This window comes from Nymphaea colorata, chromosome 10, assembly GCF_008831285.2.
Source record: "Nymphaea colorata isolate Beijing-Zhang1983 chromosome 10, ASM883128v2, whole genome shotgun sequence".
Classification (NCBI taxonomy): domain Eukaryota; kingdom Viridiplantae; phylum Streptophyta; class Magnoliopsida; order Nymphaeales; family Nymphaeaceae; genus Nymphaea; species Nymphaea colorata.
In genome coordinates this window covers 21,208,962-21,229,666 of record NC_045147.1, presented here as the reverse complement: position 1 = coordinate 21,229,666, position 20,705 = coordinate 21,208,962, and the positions used below count along the sequence as shown (strand labels likewise).

The window sequence follows — 20,705 nt, the reverse complement described above, 5'->3', positions numbered from 1 at the left end:
TTTATTCATTTTAAAAATGTTTGTCAGTTCAAGTTCAACTTAGTCAGACTGTAGTTAAGGAGGAGAGGTAACGTATGCTCGCACATACTCACAAGAAGTATTTATTTTTATATTGATACTTGGAGGTAATTTTTCTGATTTACTGCTTCCTAAAATTTATTATTAGCTGAAAATTTCTGGCTTGACCGTTGCTGTAATTTGATTTTGATTCCACCATTAAAGGTTGAGCTTGGGGCTGGAGTGGTTTTGTGGTTCACATTGATGATCTTTTCATTCAGTTCAAGGCTCCGGAAAGATGACCACGAATTTGGATCCAGTGGGGTCCACCCTACCTCAAACACCAGGCTACAGGAAAAGGACGACCGGATCAGATATAATAATCCAAATATCAGATATGTCCAATCAGAATTCACCCCCAAATGTCCATTTGCCTCAGATTTATGCTTTCACATTTTGATATTCAACATTTTCGAATTTACTCGTTACTCTTCCATGCAATACACTTTCAAGGTCAAGAGTTTAAAAACTTGCGACTTTAACAATGTCGGTGGTCATTATGGTTTTGTTTTTTTTTTTTAAGTAGAGTTTATGAGGAGGATCGAATTATAGTTTGAAAATTTTAATTTAATTAAATATATTTTTTCAAAATCTTTATATAAGATAAATAGCTTTTTTTTTAAAAAAATTTACATGTAAATTTTAGAAAAAAAAAATTGAAGGAGGGTGGACAACCAACAAATTAGCGACCACTTAGTCTTTTAAGATTGTATAGGTTTTTTGTTTTAAAAAAGCTGTTTTTTGAATTTTTGGGTAACATCGAAACTAGGTTTGAAAAAAAATCTAGCTTTGACAAGACCTAGTTTAAAAAAAAAAAAAAAGGAGTGAATAACCTGGAACCCTCCTTTAAGTTATTAATAAAAAATTGTTATCCAAACACAAACACTAGTTTTTAAAAACTCATTAATTAAAAGTTTTAGTTAGGTTGTTGAGGGTGTATTGTAACTTTCGCTAGAAGATCGTTATGGTTTATGAGACTCCAAGTTCAAGGTTTGACTTGGTTGAAAGATCACTGTGAAAGTACAGTAAGTTAAACCAGAGCAACAAGGGCTTTCAACTTATAATTGAACCAATGAACTCTTTATATAATGGGCCGATCAATATAAATTACACATGTCAAATTCTATTGATATAGATATGCTCAACTAACTATTTCACTTTTAGTAACACCGGCATTGACGAGGGACATAATCTGCTCTCTCGGCTCATTGAGCTTCTACCTTTCACATTCGCTCCAGATCCCAACATTCCAAAAGCAGCCACCTTGGTCGATCTGACCCGGTAAACGCTGTCTGGGTCGGGAAATTTCCGATTCGGTCAAGTTGCGATTCTTGAAGTCTCAGCATGAGCCGCGCTGGTACAGGTGGGCAGTGGATAAAACCGCAGCGAGCAGAGAGCCTGGAGTAGACGATAATAGTCTCTCTCTCTCTCGGCGATGCAGAGACTTGCGAAATCCCGGGGGAAACCGAAGCTCCAGGCCTGAGAGAAGAAGAAGAAGGAGATAATAAAGCAAAGAAAATGGAGAAGCATCTTGTATCGCCCAGGCGAGCTCTCGTTCTTACCTTGCCGCTGCTTCCTTCATCGAGATTTTCAAGGATTTCGGTGGCGTTCGCTTCATGTAAAGGTTCTTCGGAGAGACTTATGCGCGTTCCTCGGTTCAGTGGGAAGTTGGGAGTCGTTGGTTGCTCTCAGAATCACAGACCACAACAGGATCTCTCTCATATATGGTATAACGCCGTCGCTTCCTCCCATTTTTTTTTTAATTGTTTGCTCTACAGCTTTTTTGTACTTGTTTAAAACATTCTTTGCTGGGGTTCGCGCATTCACCGATATTTTGTTTGGTTGGTCGTTGCAAAATCTCAAATCTTTGTAGGTATTTTGCTATGGTTGTGCGCTTTGATAGGAAGTGAAACTTAGGCCGTGTGTGTTTTCCCCGTATTCGCTTTTTTCATTGGTCCTGATTTATTTTCTTTAGCTTGCATTGCAGTCTTGATTGCCGCAGGGCTTCCCTTTAGCTTGTGTTCCGCAATGATTATGTCCATGTTAAGTTGTTATATGTTTTAAAATATGGTCATTGTTGTCTCTTTTTTTCTTTTTCTCCATTCTGAGTGCTGCGGAATGCCCACGAAACCACAAGAATATGACGATGAGAGACACCAGGTTTATGAGGTGTTTCTTTTGGCCTGCATCCACGCCCGAGAACAAGAAATAGACCGTGTAAAACACAGTAGTACGGCCTGAAGAGCTATCTAGAATACCTTCAGTTCCTAAGTGCGTCTGAAAACAGATCTTCTCTTAGAAAAAATAGACAAGCGGACCGTAGGCAGGTTCATACTAATACGATTCCAACACCTAGTGAAAACCTTGTTGGATAATCTCTTCAACATATTGTCATGATGCATCAAGAACAAACGTAACACAGGTCCAAGCCAGATCCAGGTGAGGTCATCTAGCTTTGTGACTAGGCTGTTACAAAGGAGGAAAGTAGTATAGCTATTATCTTCCTTAAATAAGGTCAGGAAAACAGGAAGTTGTGATAAATACTAGAAAATCCTGTCACAGTGACTAACTATCATTAGAAGAAAGTAGAAATGTAGAATCTATTGTACACAAAACAAATCATATAGCACATTGCAATGGCTATATGCTTCTGCTTTTCAGATCTAAATTTCTAGAACTGCTTCACTGAAGCAGGCTCGAGGTAAAGTTTGTCTTGAAAAAGAAGAATTTTGGCAGAACTGGAGAATATAGCATTTGCTTTTGGAGTCTCATCCTACAACATGATCCTATTTGGGTGTCTGTGAGGATTGATTTTAAGTGCTGAAGTTACGGGCCTTCATTGCAAAGCCATGAGTCTAGATGGATCCATCATCCCTTCCTCCTATTTAAAAGAAGAGGTTTCTCTTTGTGTCGCCTTAGCTTCACCTTAGAAGGATTATTTGATTGGTCAAGGAAGAGGTTTCTCATTGACCTTCAGTGAAACAAAACTTCACATTAGATTAACTATTTGATTACTCTTTTGTAGTGTACCCCTTGACTATGTGCTGGCTGTTGGTGAAAGACCCATTGGCAAGTGAGAACAAAGCTTTCAACCATCAGCATCATGGCTGTTAATTATTTCCTTTATGCTTTATTATACGTATGAACCATTTGGTTAATTAGTTACTTCAACAGTCGCAGCAGTTTCAGTTTCTTCTAGTGCCTTGTGTGTCAGCTGTCACCTACTGTAGGATAATGCCTTTGCTTGTGCAAAAGTTTAAATTGGATCCTTGACTGAAAATTCAACTTCTAATTTGTATTTGTCACTGGATTAACAATCTCATTGGTAACTAAACATCAGTGTCCGTTTCTTTTGGTCACCTACTCTAGCAAAAATTTGTTTGCTTGTTTGGGTGCAAGTTTCTGTATCATGAAACAATGTTTTGCTGATCATGTGACCTTTACCATCCTTTTTCGTTTTATCTAACATGGATTAAGTGACATGAATATATCTGCATTGTGTGACTTGGAATACCTTTCTCAGTACATCAAATGCAAATATAGAAATGAAATTTGCTCTTAGAGACATCTGTATATGTAGTCAAATGATAATTTTTTTGCTATGCATTAAAGCAGATAATGATTTGGTTTTTGTTTGCAAATCTTTTCCTTGGTGAAGGCAGACATCGAAAAGAGATATCGAGTTGACGTCCTCTTTCTTGAAAAGAAATAAAGGTAAAAACTTTCTGAATGTCTTTTCAGGGTAACTTGCTAACTGCTTTCCTCATTTCAGTACATGGGTTTCCCTTAATGACAAGAATTTTATATTGCTTTTTCAAAGTTTTTCTTTGTTATTTGTGTTGTGAGATGTGATCTGTAGGTTTCCTGAAAACACTCACGAAGTATATGAGACTTGTTAATATGTTTTTCCATTCATATAACTTGCACATGTATTTTCCATCTTGATAGAAATCTCAGGAAAAATCAACAATCTCCATTGAAAAAGAGTGCCATCTTAGGTCTAGCTTCCTCTTTTTGACGTTTTAAAAAAAAACAGTGCTCAAAGATTGTGCTAGCATTGATTCTCTTTTTGTTAGGGAGTAGCATGATGTGCACTGTGTGCTGCATTAGCATGAACTTTAAGACTCTTCAGGTTTGCGTTCAACTGCTGAAGAGAAATGACTTGATGGAAGTATTGAACACCTTTCTTGCTAATCTCTTGGACAAACAATTTTCTGGGAAGTTATTGGGTTTAAGGAAGAATACACTAGAAAAAGGCAGCTGTTTTTCATTAACCATATGGGAAGTTCAAGTAAAAGAAAAGGAACTATTATAGCAAGTATTTTGGCTTTAAAAAAAATGCAGGCTTATTACATAAAATTTATTAATTATTATATTTTTAACATATTGTGATAAAGCGCCTTTAAGGTTATTTTATAAAAGAATCTTTATTATAACATCAATACGTTCTTCAATGAAGTGGATAATCATGAGTGGTGAGAACAGCTAGAGCAAGCTATTGAAATATCTTAATCTGAGAAGCGTTATGCTAAATAAATTTTTGAAGCCTCAGAGCTTTACAAAAAGAAAATTTTCTGAAAGTGGTTATCTTGCTCTTTTTATATGAATGTAAGCATCCTGGGTAAAAGTCTAAAACCATTTAAAAAAAAAAAAAAACCTTTGGAACAATAGTAATTCTACTATTGTTTCGTATTCCTTTCCTAGTCTTTAACCATTATATTTTAGTTACTATCCACAACCCTGTTGGAAATCAGCCTTGCTTTCTTGCTTGAAATATGTGCCTGTGTATGAGGCATTATTCTTAAACTACATTGTTCAATGCACATTTTAGATGTGAAGAGATATAAAAACAGACCCTGATTTTGTTCAGGTGTTCTGGGCAGATTCTGTCAAACTGATTAGTTGACCTCATCTGGATTCTTGCATCCTTTAGTATTTATAGGTAGATTTTTTCAGGTGAAGATGTAGGTGCATTTCTGAACATTTTCTTGGACTTATGGTACTAACTACTAAGGATTTGTCCTTTTATTTTCCTGTGTCAGGTTCAAATTGTTCTTTGCTTTATCTTGTCTTATGATTTTTTTTTAAGCTGATGTTATAGTAACTTGTTCTCTTTTATGCAGAATTTATGAAGAGTTTACTGCCTGATATCGACTTGGAGATTGGTAGAAAACCATCATTTTGGACATCTGCTCTATCCTATGGAGTGATAGCCTGGTTAAGTTCTGGTCAAGCTGCACATTCAAGGGAAGAAGATGCTGTAAATATGGTTTATGAGATTGGTGAACTTTTTGAATTGGGGATCCAGCTTATTTACCTGCTTATTTTATTAGGACTGCTTGGAGTAGGAAGCTTCTTTGTTATTCGACAGGTCCTTGTCCGCAGAGAGCTTGATCTTTCTGCTAAAGAGTTACAGGTGAGATTATTCGATTTCCATGAAAAGAAGGTTTTCTTGTTTGTTTTCTGCCAACTTAAGCAAGAATAGAAGTATTGTTCACATGTTTCCTGACTGGCTTCTTTGTATCTGCTTCATTTGTTCGTTGGGGATGTAAAAACCATTTTTACTGAGTCATTCTAGCTAACTAAAACCATGTCAAAAATTTAAAGCCGCCCATTGACTTTTTCCTTGACGGGTCAGTTTTCTGAAATTCTGTTATTAATTCTTTGTATATGTTTTTTGTCAACTGGACTTAATCCTCTCCTTTTTCTGGTAAGAGTTATCTTTCTGAAATACATTAGCAATTTAGCATACTTGACCTGGCTAAGAGTGTGCCCAAAGTCTAGGGCCTTGTAGCAAGCTACTGCATGGCTGTGCTACTAATAAAAGCCACACAAGAACTCACAAGGCCGGAAGATTCTGACTTCTAAATCCTAATCCCTGACTATTGATGCCAGATTGTGTAGTAACTCTTATTGATTTAAATAAGTAGTGAATTAAAGGTCATTTGAGGTAGGGGAGCAAGGAGTTTGTCTACTTGGGACATCAACTTGGTCTCCGGGAGTTCTTCAGTGAGCACCTCTTTAACTTAAAGTTTGTGCAATGTTCTTACAGGTTATGTCAATAAAATGCTCTAGGTTCCATGAAGTTTTCTTCTTTTACTCTTCTAGTCAGTCCTGCACTCTCTCTGAGCAGTTGTTTAACACCTGTTACCATCTTTTTGTGAACTCACTAGGAGCAAGTCCGGAGTGGTGATGCTACTGCCACTGAATATTTTGAACTTGGTGCGGTAATGTTGAGGAGGAAATTTTATCCTGCTGCTACAAAGTACTTACAGCAAGCGATTGAGAAATGGGATGGGGATGTCCAGGATCTTGCTCAGGTATTGTAGATTGATTTTATTTCCAATTTACTGATTATTTTAAGTTCATTTCTATCACTTTTTTGTGTGATATCTTCTTCATATACATAAATTTCAATGGAAATGACATCCATTATGAGACCTTGCATGTGCTTGGCCTTGGTCCCTGAGCTGTTTGGTTGCGAAATTTGGGAACAGCTTGGTAATCCTAATTATTCTTCAGTACTAGAGACTACATGTGCTAAGTTTTCTTAAAATCGTGGCTTGTAATTTCTTTCTATTTTGTGGAAGGAACAGAAAATATTCATGTTCCTCTTAACAGCTGAGACCGGTTTTCTTGGAAATTTCGATTGAATTTGTTGTTTAATTTCTGGAACCGGATTCACTTTAGGCAATTTTTCATTGGACATAAGATCAGCAATTCTATAAGTTGAGGATATAAATTTTACATCTTATTCACTTTTGTTGCACTTGTGGTTATTGCAGGCGTTTCCTTACTTAGAAGGGGCCTGTGAAGCGCGTTTTAACTTATTGACATTGACGTTCTATGAAATTGTGGATGTTTCTGAAATTTGTCATCTTGTTGCAACTGTCGCTTTCACTTGTTTGACTCTTATCCTTCCAAAGAACATATAGAATGCCTCCTCTTAGTCTCCAACCACTGTGGTAGTTCATTTGGCTCTTTGCATGTGCATTCTGCATGTATGCATGCATGTGCTTGAGAGAGAGTGAGAGAGAGAGAGATAGAAAGTGACATAACCAGTTTCAATTTTTATGTGTCAAACTTATTTTGTAAAACTGCCATTAGGTACATAATGCACTTGGGGTCAGCTACTCTCGTGATGGTAAACTTGAGAAGGGTGTTGCTCAGTTCGAGAAAGCTGTAAAACTTCAACCTGGCTATGTCACAGCATGGAACAACTTAGGGGATGCGTATGAGAAGAAGAAAGATCTAAAGGCTGCTCTCAAGGCATTTGAGGAAGCTCTTCTCTTTGATCCAAATAACAAGGTAGCACGGCCTCGGAGGGATGCCCTCAGGGATCGGGTACAACTATATAAGGGTGTGCCGGTGAAATCAGATGAAAGGTGACGAGCACAGCTGCTGTTGTCCTCAATTATTTTTTGGCATGGTGATGGAGCAAGCTGAGCATGTTAGTTCTGCATTTTTCGTTGCAGCTCACCATTGTGACCAGTAACTAGTTTTTGGTGCTACGCTTTGTTTCATTTTTGACAATGTATCTGGGTTGCTCCCCATCAATCTTGTGTTGCCTTTGTTCCAAGTGGGTATAATGCTGATCAAAGTTTTTGAATAGCTGTTGCTTGTTAAACTTGATCTGAGTAGATTCTTGTCTTGCTGGTTTCAAGATGGGTGGTGCAGTCTGGTCTGGTTATGCATGGCCCAATGTCTACCCTTATCTCCTGTTCCTTTTACGCCCAGACAGGTTGACTCTGAATATAAGACGCGTTATGGTGAAGGGAAACTGGAATCACGATATTACATGTTTAAAGTAGATGCTTCTCGAGTCGGGAGTTGAACAAGTTTCATTTGAATGGTGATGGCAATACGATTAGAATATTAAGGTCGAGTTTCTGTCCATGCGACCCAAACTGTTTGGGCTCATCCCTTCGTGTCCCAAAGTCGATTAGTAATAATTAAGTGCGAAAAAATTGCAGCTGAACTTTAAAAATTGTCAACAAAACAATGGAAAAAGAATGGTTTGTATAGATGAGAGATCGTCCTCCTGTTGCTGAAGAACAATGGTGGCAAGGCCAGGCCAGGCCAGGCCTGCATCTGCTACATGAAATTTTGTAAAGTTTACATAAAGTTTACATGTAAATTTAAGAAAGACATTTTTTTTGCCGGCCGCCCTTGGATCCGTCGCTGAGAGAAAGGAAGGAGAGGTTCATGGTGGATACTTCGGAGAAAGGGCTTGGATGGACAAACAGGAAGGAGGGGATGAATGGTGGACCGCTGCATGACTCCGGAGGTCGGAACTGCTCCTCCATACTCTTCCTTTCACTTCGTGGCCTGAACTACAAGCTCTAGGCAAACATTGCCAGCCGATAGCACCGGCCAACTGCCCACATGCACACTCTCGCGCGCCCCCATTAAAACCTGAGAGCGAAATCTGCCTCGCAAAAACTCTCGCGCACAAATTCCACGTCTGAAAGGCCTTCCGAGAACCTTACGTTGCAAACCCTAACATCTGCGAACATCGAAATACTTATCGGACGGTGAAGAATTCGTGTCTACTTCAACGAAGACTACCTTCTTTCCTCGGAATTTTCATCCTCGATGCCGGAATCTGGAGAGTTGGATCTTCGATCTTTCCACTAAGTTGTACTTGTCAATGCAAAGTAAGACGGGATGTGGATCTGATAAGCGACTTTCCGTTTGTACATATGGAAAAGGAAAGACGAAGCTGACACGTGAATGAATGTCCTGGAAAAGTTTTCTAGCTTTCTGGTATTCTAAGTTCTCCATCTACTCTGCTCATCTGCGTCAACGATCACTTTCCCTTTCTGCGTATGTGGAATCTACATAAAACACTACTTCCACTAGCTTTTTTCGATGCTTAGATAAGATTTTATCGCTTCTGGGCTTCGATAAAATTTTAATATTTTTCATACATCCAAATCAACAAATCCATAATTTTGGAAAGAAAAATAAAAGTTGATTTATGACTTATGAGGCTGCCCTGCTCCAAGTCCTCCGAACCTCATATGTTTTTTGACTCTTCAACTATATATATCCTCGACTTCATTTGTACGTTTCCAAGGTCATTCTTAGTGCATTATCTTCGAGAAAATACTTCAAATATTGGATGGTCTTAATTTAAAAAAAAAAAAAAACATTTCTCATCCTCCTAATCGCTGTTTTTCCTTGACTTTCTATCAAAATAAAAGTAGCACGAAATCACCTTTCATGATAGGAAAATGAAATTTGTAAGCTGGAAAATGTGAATCAACTGATTTTTAGATCTGCTTGATGGGTAATGTCTATGCATCGACGAATCATATATATGTTTTTGTTTCTTGCCTTCTCCAGCATGGAGACCGCAAGTATGTAAATCTTTGATAATGTGCTTTATGTTTTTATATGTAATCTCCAAAAACTCTCTTCTTTTTAAATCGTCTCCGAACATCATCCTTCAGCAATCTAAATCCCCAACTTTTAGTCAAAATTGATGTCGTTTATAATCTAAGCTACTGGCTAAGATGATCACTTTCAATCCCTTCTTTTCGATGCTCACTTCGGAAGTCATTTTTGACCACAGAGCTTAAAAGGGCTAAGCATGGTGCCGTTGGCCAGAAGGCAACTATGCTTTCCGGTGACGACCAGACCGGGATATTCCCTTCGATTGACAGTTCAATTAAATGCATCGAAAATGATCGACGAGAGAAATTGTCCAGAATCTCTCACAATTATCTTTGACCACTTCCCTACCTTTTCTTCTCCCTGCTTTTAGGAATGCTAAGAGATCTCTCAATATTAAAGTGACGAAGAAATCTGCTTTCGTATCTGCTCAGCCTGATGAAGAGGCCGTCTTCAGCAGCATCTTTGCTTCTGCGAGGTGTTCTCTGTTTCATGGTATCTCACACAACTGCTTATTCCTTCAAGCCCCGTGACTTCGTCCTTGTGAATTGTGGGTCGCCGACCGATGCCACAGATGCAGATAAGCGTCTCTGGATTAACGACTCTAGTGCCCAGTTTTTTTCCTCTGTCCCATCATCTTCTTTCCCTGCAGAAGCAGCCGAGACGCTCACTAATCTTCTTCCTACTGAAGTTCCCCACAAGACCGCCCGCATCTTCACCTCTGCTTCAACTACCACCTTCACTGGGCTATCGGAAGGTCGCCACTTTTTGCGGCTGTACTTCTATCCTTCTTTCTACCATGGCCTCGACCCCAAGAATGCCTTCTTCTCCGTCGAAGCCGGCCCATATACTCTGCTCCGCAACTTCAGCCCTACCATAGCTGCTGCTTCCCTGAACCAGTTTTACATTATCCAGGAATTCTTCATCACCATCCCTTCCTCTGGCAATCTCACCCTCTCCTTCATCCCATCATCAAGTGCCACCTTCGCCTTCATCAACGGCATCGAGATCATCTCTTCGCCGCAATTGTTCTACTCTGGCATCACTAATTCCTCCGTTGCAGTTGGCGTTGGCCTACTGCTCCCAATATATGATCATGATGTCCTTCAAACCGTTGCACGGCTGAATGTTGGTGGGAGTTCAATCTCACCGATGGAGGATTCCGGGCTCTTCCGAACCTGGTCTGATGATTCCAGATATATCTTTGGCACTGCTCTTGGAGAGACACAACGAGCAGAAGGAAACGTCTTCATTCGTTACTCTTACTGCGTTCCAGACTACATTGCTCCGCATGATGTATACGCAACAGCCCGCTCGATGGAGCTTAATACCTCTTTGAACTTGAACTACAACCTCACTTGGTCCATTACAGTGGACAATGGATTTCGCTACTTGATCAGACTTCACTTCTGTGAGCTTCAACAGGAGGTGTACAAAGAGAACCGGAGGGTATTCAACGTGTATGTGAACAACATGATGGCGGATCCTGAATTCGACGTGATTCTCTATGCAAGCGAAAAAATCAGAGCTCCCACATACACTGGTGTGGCTGTGTATAAAGATTACATGGTATTAATGCCAGGGCAGAGTGGCAAGGAAAGCCGTTTGCTAATTGAGCTCCAGCCTGTTACTGATATTAAACCCTTTTACACAGATGCAATACTCAATGGACTTGAGGTCTTCAAGGTCAACAAAACATTTGATAGCCTTGCTGGACCCAGTCGAAGCTTCACACTACCACCACCATCTGAAACTAAGTTTCTTCATCTTATTGGTGGGCATGGTGGTGAACATGACCACATAATTCTATGTGCAATTGGTGGTTTTGCTGCTGTGCTTAGTATTGGTGCGTTCCTTTTCTTAGTGTTGCTCAAGATACTCAAGAAGAGGGAAAAGGAGAAGGAGAGCCATGACGACGGAGCTTTGTGTAGGAACGGATCAAGCTACAGGCAACCAAAGAAAGGCAAGTCGGATCCAACTTCAGCAACCATTAGACATGTCATGAAGGGCGCAGGATTTACAGACCGCGTCCCTATCACCAACTGCCGGCGCTTCAAATTTTCTGAGATCGTCGCGGCTACCAACAACTTTGACGACACTCTTCTCCTTGGGGTTGGTGGGTTTAGCAAGGTCTACATGGGAGTGATCGACAATGGCATCAGAGTTGCCGTCAAAAGGGGGGAAGAGCTTTCACAGCACGGCATTATCCAGTTCCACAATGAAATTGATATTCTCTCTAAGCTTTACCACTGCCACTTAGTGTCCCTGATCGGATTCTGCGAGGATAGCTCCGAGATGATACTGGTCTATGACTACATGCATCGAGGAACTTTTCGCCAGCACCTCTACGGTGCCGGCAAGCCACATCTATCGTGGAGGCAGAGGCTTGAGATCTGCATCGGTGCCGCCAAGGCGCTGCACTATCTTCACACCGGAGCAAAGTACACGCTTGTACACAGAGACGTGAAGACCAACAATATATTGATAGACCAGAATTGGGTAGCGAAGGTCTCCGATTTTGGGATATCGAGAATGGGCACGTCTGTGGATTGCGCTTACATGAGCACGGAGGTGAAGGGCACCTTCGGCTACTTCGACCCGGAGTACTTCCGGACGAAGAAGCTCACGCAGAAGTCGGACGTCTACTCGTTCGGCGTGGTGCTGCTGGAGGCTCTTTGTGCGCGACCGGCGGTCGACATGTCACGTCCTTCCAGGGAGATTGGCCTAGCGGAGTGGGCATTAAGCTGTCAGTGTAGGGGCAAGCTCGAGGAGGTGATTGATCCCTTCTTGAAGGGGAAGATCGAGGCTGGATGCCTAAGCAAGTTCTGGGAGATCACAGAGAGGTGCTTGGCGAACAGGGGAGGAGAGCGTCCTTCCATGGTCGATGTGCTATGGAATTTGGAGTTAGCTCTCAGGCTGCAGGAGAACGCGGGAGAAACGAACAGGCAAACAATGACACCAGTTTTGTGAACGATTTGGATCGGAATTCGCGAGGTACAGTGGCAGAGACAGAGAATTAAACAATTGATCGATGACAAGTCATTTAATGGAACTAGCAATAGAATTAGTCTAACCTCTATATGATTAAGATTTGTGGTGGTGGCGGATTCCAATGTATACCTATGATTGAAGGCACATTCCTTCATTTACTTTGTCTGTGTCAACTCTTCTCAATTTACACAAGTAGTGCTACTTGCTAAAATATGGTCCTTAACATAAAGTGTTAATATTGTATATTGATCCGAGTCTGCAGCATGATCCATTTTCCTTGAACCGAGCATTCAAGAATACTTAGCGGAAGCTTCTTCGCCCTAGATGATAACTACTCGTTCGGCAGAGATGTTCATATCTGGCGCCCTAGATGAGAGCTTTTGTCGTATAATGGAAACAAAATAATAAACAGTCGCACGCAAATTTTCTGCGAAGATTCCCTTGATTCTCTATTGCTGTTTCAGAGGACGAAACGCTCTGTCTCGTTGATGCGATAAGCTACAATTGGTGATCTTTTAATATCCATATTGAAATCCTCTAATGTCTCCATCTCTTGATCTCATCAAACCATAAGTAGAACCGTAGCTCCTGGTGAACTCCACTGTAAGAGAGCTCGCGTCATGAACCGCTGATCTGCGTTGAATTCCTCTAATATCTCCATCTCCTGATTTCATCAAACCATAACCAAAGCTCCTGGTAAGCTCTACTGTAAGAGAGCTGACGTCATGAGCAGATATTCGGCAAAGAAATAAAAAAGATTAAGCCCACAGAGTGAGCTTAATCGTATAACCAAAAAAAAAAAAATAAAAAATCTCAGACTTACAAGTCATGTGAGATCACGGAGGAGCCACGCATGAGCTGGTGTGGATGACATCTTCAAATGTTTCTTTATTTATACATTGACATCTTAGAAAATTTTAATTGTTATATATAAAAATTTTGAAAAACGATATTTCGGCTCTAATTAAAATTTAAAAACTTTAATTATACTCCCTTAATGAAAAATTTCTAGTTCCGCCCCTACACACTTGAATTTAAAGGGTCAAACCCCTTCTCTTGCAAGTGGGGAGTCTGTGGTGGAAAACTCCAACCACCTTCCACATCCATATTTTTCTAATTGTTCTGTAGCCTATAGTTTTAAGAAAAACAAGTGACTCAAGTAAAGTTCTCTTGAATGTAGTGACTGAAGATGTCTTCCTCCTGATCTGCAACTTGGAACATTTAAATGTAATTTCGATGCTGCTGACAAAATTATCTACGCAGAATGGAATTCTTCGGAAGCCCCTCTTAGTTCTGTATTTAATTTGTTTGGAACATTTATTTTCTAATATGACAGATTTAATGGGGATGACTGGGCTTCCAATTTTAAGGGCACCAGATGGCAGGATTAAGTTGAAAAATAAAATTGATCAAGTTATTTTCTTCAAGTGATCGAAATACCACTTAAATGAGGTAAGGGGTTTCGGGCGACTGCTCTAAATCTCAACCTCCTTCGTAACTTGTATTTATAGTTTGATTCGTACGAAAAATACTACGAAAGAAAATAGTATATGTGGCCATTAAAATTTACCAAAATTTTTAGGTATGAATATAATACCAAAAAAATTGAAAAACACCCAAGATAAACTGAAAGAAAGAAAGAAAAGGGTTGACGGGAAGATGGCCCCTCGTTTTCCACTTAACCTTGGAGTTGACACTTTTTTATTCACTTGCTCTTTCGCATTTTTGTTATTTTTGCTGTTGTCTTGTATATCTTATTTTTTTAATTTTTTTTTTGTGGTTTGCTTTTATATTTAAGGGACTTATTGTCTACAAAATGTGTCATGCATTTCCATTCTATCAAATCAATGTTAGGAACAACACAATAAACTCTCTTCTCACACTCTCAAGAGGGGGTTAGAAGCAACAAGGAAGAAGACAACGATTTACGTGGTTCAGAGCAATAATCTCCTACGTCCACGGTCGCACAGATCTCTTGTATTCTCTCTCTTAGAAGAACACACAGACTGACACACAACAACCGGCGGCCATCCTCAAAACATAAGGATTAGGGCAAACCCGCATTTGTACAAAATGACATATATGCCCTTACAAAATGACATATATGTCCGCGGTATTGCAAATGAGTGTCCAATATGGATCAACTTCCATACACTAACAAGGTTCTCCGAGATGATAGCAGCCACCAACAATTTTGACGATGAACTGCTCCTTGGGGCTGGTGGCTTTGGCAAAGTGTACAGGGGTGAGATAGACGGTGGCACCAAGGTTGCCATCAAGCGGGGGAACCAACTATCACAGCAAGGAGTGCGAGAATTCAAGAACGAGATAGAAATGCTCTTTAAGCTCCGCCATTGCCACCTGGTTTCCCTCATCGCTCCGCGGTATTGTAAATGAGTGTTTAGTATGGATCAAGTTCCATACACCAACAATCAACTCTCTCTCTCTTTCTTTCTCTCTTTGCTAAATGAAATTTACACTTGGTAAAGTTTTCTGAGTCATTTGATAGGTCAGTTCTGTTGGGAAACGTAATGCAGGCCCTAAATATAACTCATCTACAAACACGAATTTATACGGAGAAAATCCAGCAGAGTCTCGACGTCCAAACTGATACTCAATAATAACTTGGCAAAGTATACTTGAACAAGCAAACTATTTATTCATCAAACTGGATATTACAAAAGAGGACTTAAGAAAACTCACCTCGACTCACGCAGTGAGCTAACACACCCAACGCTTTTGCAGCGCACACTTGAAACTGCAACGCTCGAGCTCACGAAGTGAACACACGAGCTAACACTCACAAGCTCACAAATAGAGCACACCCAACTCACAATTTTTTCACACACCTCACAAGCTCACAAAGTGAGCACATAGACTAAGACTCACACACACTTTTTCACACACTACGCTCAAGCTCACCAAGTGAGCAACTCACTTTTCATGCACACACGCTACGCCCTCCATCCCTATTTATAGGGAGAGGAGGTCGGTGGATGAAGCTTCCACCGTTTTCCATTTTTTCTTTTTTAATTATTTTTCTTTTCACCGACTATACAAGCACCGACTTAAGAGAGGAGACTTCCACCGACTTACAAAAAAAAACGGAAGAGGCTTGTAGCCTCTTGGGTCTTCTCGACCCTTCTCAAGAGTCGGTGATGACTCTTTTCAATCTCCCCCTCATTACCGACTCTCGACTCATGACTCTTAACATTCTTCAAGCTTGGTAAATGTTTGCACTGGTAAGCTTTTTGTATGAGTTCTCGAGTCTCGTTACGCTCCAATGCTGCATGCCATTTTTCAACATCTTTTGCTTCTTCAAAAGAAGCTGGGTCGATCTCCTCCATGATGGCACAGTCTGCATTTGTATATTTTGGATTTGGTTTTCGTATTCTCGTTGATCTTCTTAGTGCTATTGGTGCTTCTTCTGGCTCTTCAAGTTGTGATGGTCTTTCTTCTTCTGCAGTTCTTTGTTGGATTGGACTTACTCCTGTTCTCCATGGATCTGCTCGTCCTTCTTGTCTTGAACTATGTTCAGACATTTGGACCTGTTTATCAGGTCGTCTTGCTTCTGTGTCTTCAAGCTCAGGCTCTCCTTGATTTATCTCAAATTGTATTTTATTTTGAACATCTCTCTCAAGAACTGAAGAGTCTGGAAGCGTCTTTTTCTCTTCTGACCACCACGACGATGCTTCATCGAAAATGACGTCGCGAGAGACATAGACTTGCCTAGTGCTAGGATTAGCGCATCTCCATCCTTTCCGATATGGGTCATATCCGAAGACACACCTCTGTGCCTTTTTGTCGAACTTAGTCATGTGCTTCTCAGATATAAAAACATAACAAACACAACCAAATACTCGAAAATAACTCACAGATGACTTCTTTTTATGGAGCATTTCATATGAAGACTTAAAATTAAATTCCGTCATTGGTAGTCGATTGATTACGTGTACAGCCGTGCTGACACACTCGGCCCAAAATCTTGGTGGCATGTTCTTTGCATGCATCATGCTTCGACATGTTTCTGCTATGTGGCGGTTCTTCCGTTCTACCACTCCATTTTGCTGTGGTGTATAGGCACATGTGAATTGTCTTTGAATGCCATGTTGTCTCGTGTATGCCATAAACATATTGGATGTATATTCGCCACCATTATCGGTTCGTACACACCGAATTCTATGCCCAAGTTCTTTTTTCACCATCTGGTGAAACTCCTTAAATTTTTCAAGTGCTTCAGACTTTTCTTTCATAAAATAGACCCAAGTATATCTCGAAAAATCATCAATAAAAGTGATAAAATACCACTTACCTCCAACTGATGGGTCTGGTACTTTGCCGAATACGTCTGAATGCACAAGCTCGAATGACGCTTTAGCTCTATATTTTGATTCTTTGTATGGCCTCCTGTGCGCCTTTCCATACTGACATCCTGTGCATACTTTGTCAGTTCGTACCTCAAGCTTGGGCAAGCCAATCAACTGCCCCTTATTAGACATCTCCCGAAGTTTGTTGTATCCAACATGAGCGAGTCTCTCATGCCAGATATCTGCAGTGTCATGTTTCTTTGCTTTGTCAATATATGATGTTTCTGCGGACAAGACATATATTGACTCAACTTTCCTTCCTTCAAACATGGGAGTTCCTTGAACATCTGCATCCTTATAAACTTTTACATCATTTGGGCCGAACACAACATAGTGCCCTAAAGCTGTTAGTTGTGGCACAGACAACAGATTCTTAGTCATTCCTGGAACATGATAAACGTTCCGTAAAATCCTGTCTTTGCCAAAATTGGCTACAACCTCTGCTTCTCCAATATGTGCCACTGGGAGCTTTGTGTTGTTAGCAGTAACAACAACTCGATTTCCATCATATTCTTTCAGACTTACGAACTTGCTCTCATCACCGGTCATATGATTTGAGCATCCAGAATCAATTATCCAATCAGTTTGATAATTGATCTTCTCTTCCTTTTCTTTTACGGGTTTTGTATGAGCGGAATTGCATCTTTCTTGTATAATATCCTCTTTAACCTCCATTGAGTACAGAAACGAACTTTTCTGTACAGTCTCATTAGCTCCCCCATCTTGCTTACTTGTCATGACTGCATTTCCTTCATTTATTTTGACTCTGCAGTCACGAGCAATATGACCCAATTTCCCACATCTAAAATATTTTATCTTTGGTCTCCACTGCTGTGTAGTTTCTCTTGTTTTCTTTTCTACATTTTTCTCTTTCTTTTCACCAACGTTCCTACTTGGAGACCGAATGACTTGCTTAGCTGGCCAACGTGATCTCTGACCCTTACTAAACAAAGCTTCCTCATTATTTCCCTTGAGAGAAAGCCCGACCATTTGCTTCGCTAATGTTTCTTGATTGATCAAGAGATTTTTTAACTCCAACAAAGTTGGTTGAACTGGCCAGCCTTGAACACCAATTATGAAACTGCCAAATTCTGGACGAAGTCCGCGAATAAGTATTCTCCGTATACGGGTCTCACTGATCTTTGACTCAGGATCAATTTGAGATATCTCTCTACAGATATTTTTAACCTTCATAAAATATTCTGCTATCGACATGCTTCCCTGAGTTAATGTAGCTAGATCATTTTCTAACAATTGTAGGCGGGCATCATTAGCTCGAGAAAATAGAGTTGCAAAAGCATCCCATGCTTCTTTAGGAGTCGTAGCATCTCGTATATGCTCTAATAAATCTTTCTCGATTGATACCTTAATTGCAAAGCTTTTCCTGCTTTGATCATCCATTTCTTTTTCGCTTCCTTGTCGACAGGAATATTAGTGTCTGATCCTAATACTATCTCCCATAATTCCTGTCCTAAAAAATACGACTCCATACAGGATTTCCAGTAGCCATAATTACTATTGTTAAGTTTCTCAATATTGTCTAATGCAACCGCTAATGCCGCCATAATTCCAGGATATAACTATTCCAATAAATCGGCCCTCGGACAGAACCTCGCTCTGATACCACTTGTTGGGAAACGTAATGCGGACCCTAAATATAACTGAGCTACAAACTCGAATTTATACAGAGAAAATCCAGCAGAGTCTCGACGTCCAAACTGATACTCAATAATAACTTGGCAAAATATACTTGAACAAGCAAACTATTTATTCATCAAACTGGATATTACAAAAGAGGACTTAAGAAAACTCACCTCGACTCACGCAGTGAGCTAACACACCCAACACTCTTGCAGCGCACACTTGAAACTGCAACGCTCGAGCTCACGAAGTGAACACACGAGGTAACACTCACAAGCTCACAAATAAAGTACACCCAACTCACACACCTCACAAGCTCACAAAGTGAACACATAGACTAAGACTCACACACACTTTTTCACACACTACGCTCAAGCTCACCAAGTGAGCAACTCACTTTTCATGCACACACGCTATGCCCTCCATCCCTATTTATAGGGAGAGGAGGTCGGTGGATGAAGCTTCCACCGTTTTCCATTTTTTCTTTTTAAATTATTTTTCTTTTCACCGACTATACAACCGACTATACAAGCACCGACTTAAGAGAGGAGACTTCCACCGACTTACAGAAAAAACGGAAGAGGCTTGTAGCCTCTTGGGTCTTCTCGACCCTTCTCAAGAGTCGGTGATGACTCTTTTCAAGTTCAAGTCCATGGCCTGAAGAAATGGAGGCTGATCTGACCGTCGATTACGGTGTGGTTGTATTTTTGGAACGATGACATGCTTTTTCCTCGAGGAGCAGGAACTGAATCTTTCTTCTTCAATCTGTTTGAAGGTATTGGCGAAGGCTTTGGTTGTGTTTTTGGAACGATGACATGCTTTCTCCTCGAGGAGCTTAATCTTTCTTCTTCAATCTGTTTGAAGGTATTGGCGAAGGCTTTGGTTGTGTTTTTGAAACGATGACATGCTTTCTCCTCGAGGAGCTTAATCTTTCTTCTTCAATCTGTTTGAAGGTATTGGCGAAGGCTTTGGTTGTATTTTTGGAACGATGATGACATGCTTTCTCATCGAGGAGCTGAATCTTTCTTCTTCAATCTGTTTGAAGGTATTGGCGAAGGCTTTCCCAGAGCTTTTTCTCTTTTGCGTTTTTTCTCTTCTTTTTTTCGTCTTCTCTGTCTGGTTTACTAGTCTTTCTCTCATGTATTTTGTTTTCTGTTTTTGTGTTTTTCATAAGAAAAATTACAATTTACCGCCCAATGTTTGGGACAATAACGGACCAGTGCCAAACGTTTCAGTTACCACAAATGACTGCCCAACTTTTTATTATTAAAACTCACCTTGGACGGTAAAAGTTCAATCTCATCATTAAGAAAAATACGTGCCTAACCTGTTACTTATATTTAACCGCTTAATAAAGACTACTAGCACAGTATACTATTAGGAATTTGTTTCAACAAAGTAGAGAAATAAACAGGCATCCTCCGTGCAGGCCAAGCGAACGTAGCAACTTACCGCCTCATTTGAAGATTGAAATCAAAACGATAAAAAAATGGTGCACAAATTTTCCACGAGATTCCCTTCCCTGTTACTAATGCATTGATTTTCTATGACCACAACCATTCTTCGAAGTTAAGCATACATACATATCTTCAACAACGTACCACCAAGTTTAGAAAATTAGGAGTGACTCAATGAAGAACAAGAAAACCAGGTCTCAATTATTTAAATTAATTCAATACAAACCAATTAACACTTTAGCCAACTTATATATTTTGACGCAGTCAGTCACTAGGCACGGAAGGTAACGCAAAAGTGGAAGGCGTGGTTTGGTGACGCAGTCAGTCACTATTCTCACCTTCGACAGTAACGTGAAGATTAGATTTCAATGAAATAGCATGTGGAGTGTTGGCAAATGAGTATTCGATACCAAACCATTCGATGTACCAATGGCAGCCTGTGAGTGTGATCTTTCGTTTTACCCTCTTGCATGTAGCCAGGCAGCCACTTGCAGAAACGCTCAATAACGTGTTGCTGACAAAGACGAAACTTATGACCCTTTTACGAACGAGTATGAACTGCCATTTATAAAATCGGAAACATAAATTATTGCCTGGGATCATCATTTCCACAAGTTCCCATTGATTTTAGTTTAATAGAATCCTTTTCCTCATCCACCCAAATAAAAGAACCAGAAACAAATAATAGGAGCCCTTCAATTGTTGCTTTTAATGGTAAAGCATTTTCCAACTCACACGCTGGAGATCAATGTCCTAGGGAGATCAACTCACGATTTGAAATCTGCACGAGATCTGA

At 40.1% G+C, this 20,705-nt stretch overlaps 2 protein-coding genes across 3 annotated transcripts; both read left to right on the top strand.

Moving 5' to 3' along the window:
* The first annotated feature begins 1,438 nt into the window (after nucleotides 1-1,438).
* Nucleotides 1,439-7,668, top strand: LOC116263300 (tetratricopeptide repeat domain-containing protein PYG7, chloroplastic). Of its 2 annotated transcripts, none has more exons than XM_031642987.2 (5): nucleotides 1,439-1,784; nucleotides 3,716-3,771; nucleotides 5,181-5,473; nucleotides 6,231-6,377; nucleotides 7,165-7,668. In XM_031642987.2, exons 1-5 carry the CDS (start codon nucleotides 1,576-1,578, stop codon nucleotides 7,444-7,446), a joined length of 987 nt encoding a protein of 328 aa, XP_031498847.1. In that variant the 5' UTR covers nucleotides 1,439-1,575; the 3' UTR covers nucleotides 7,447-7,668. The 2 variants fall into 2 exon arrangements, with proteins under 2 accessions (XP_031498847.1, XP_031498848.1); XM_031642988.2 differs by having other exon boundaries at nucleotides 1,643-1,784; nucleotides 3,720-3,771.
* Nucleotides 7,669-9,905: 2,237 nt separating this feature from the next.
* On the top strand, nucleotides 9,906-12,451 carry LOC116262690 (receptor-like protein kinase FERONIA). The gene has a single exon (XM_050080203.1). It carries the CDS (start codon nucleotides 9,946-9,948, stop codon nucleotides 12,421-12,423), a length of 2,478 nt encoding a protein of 825 aa, XP_049936160.1. The 5' UTR covers nucleotides 9,906-9,945; the 3' UTR covers nucleotides 12,424-12,451.
* Nucleotides 12,452-20,705: the final 8,254 nt, after the last annotated feature.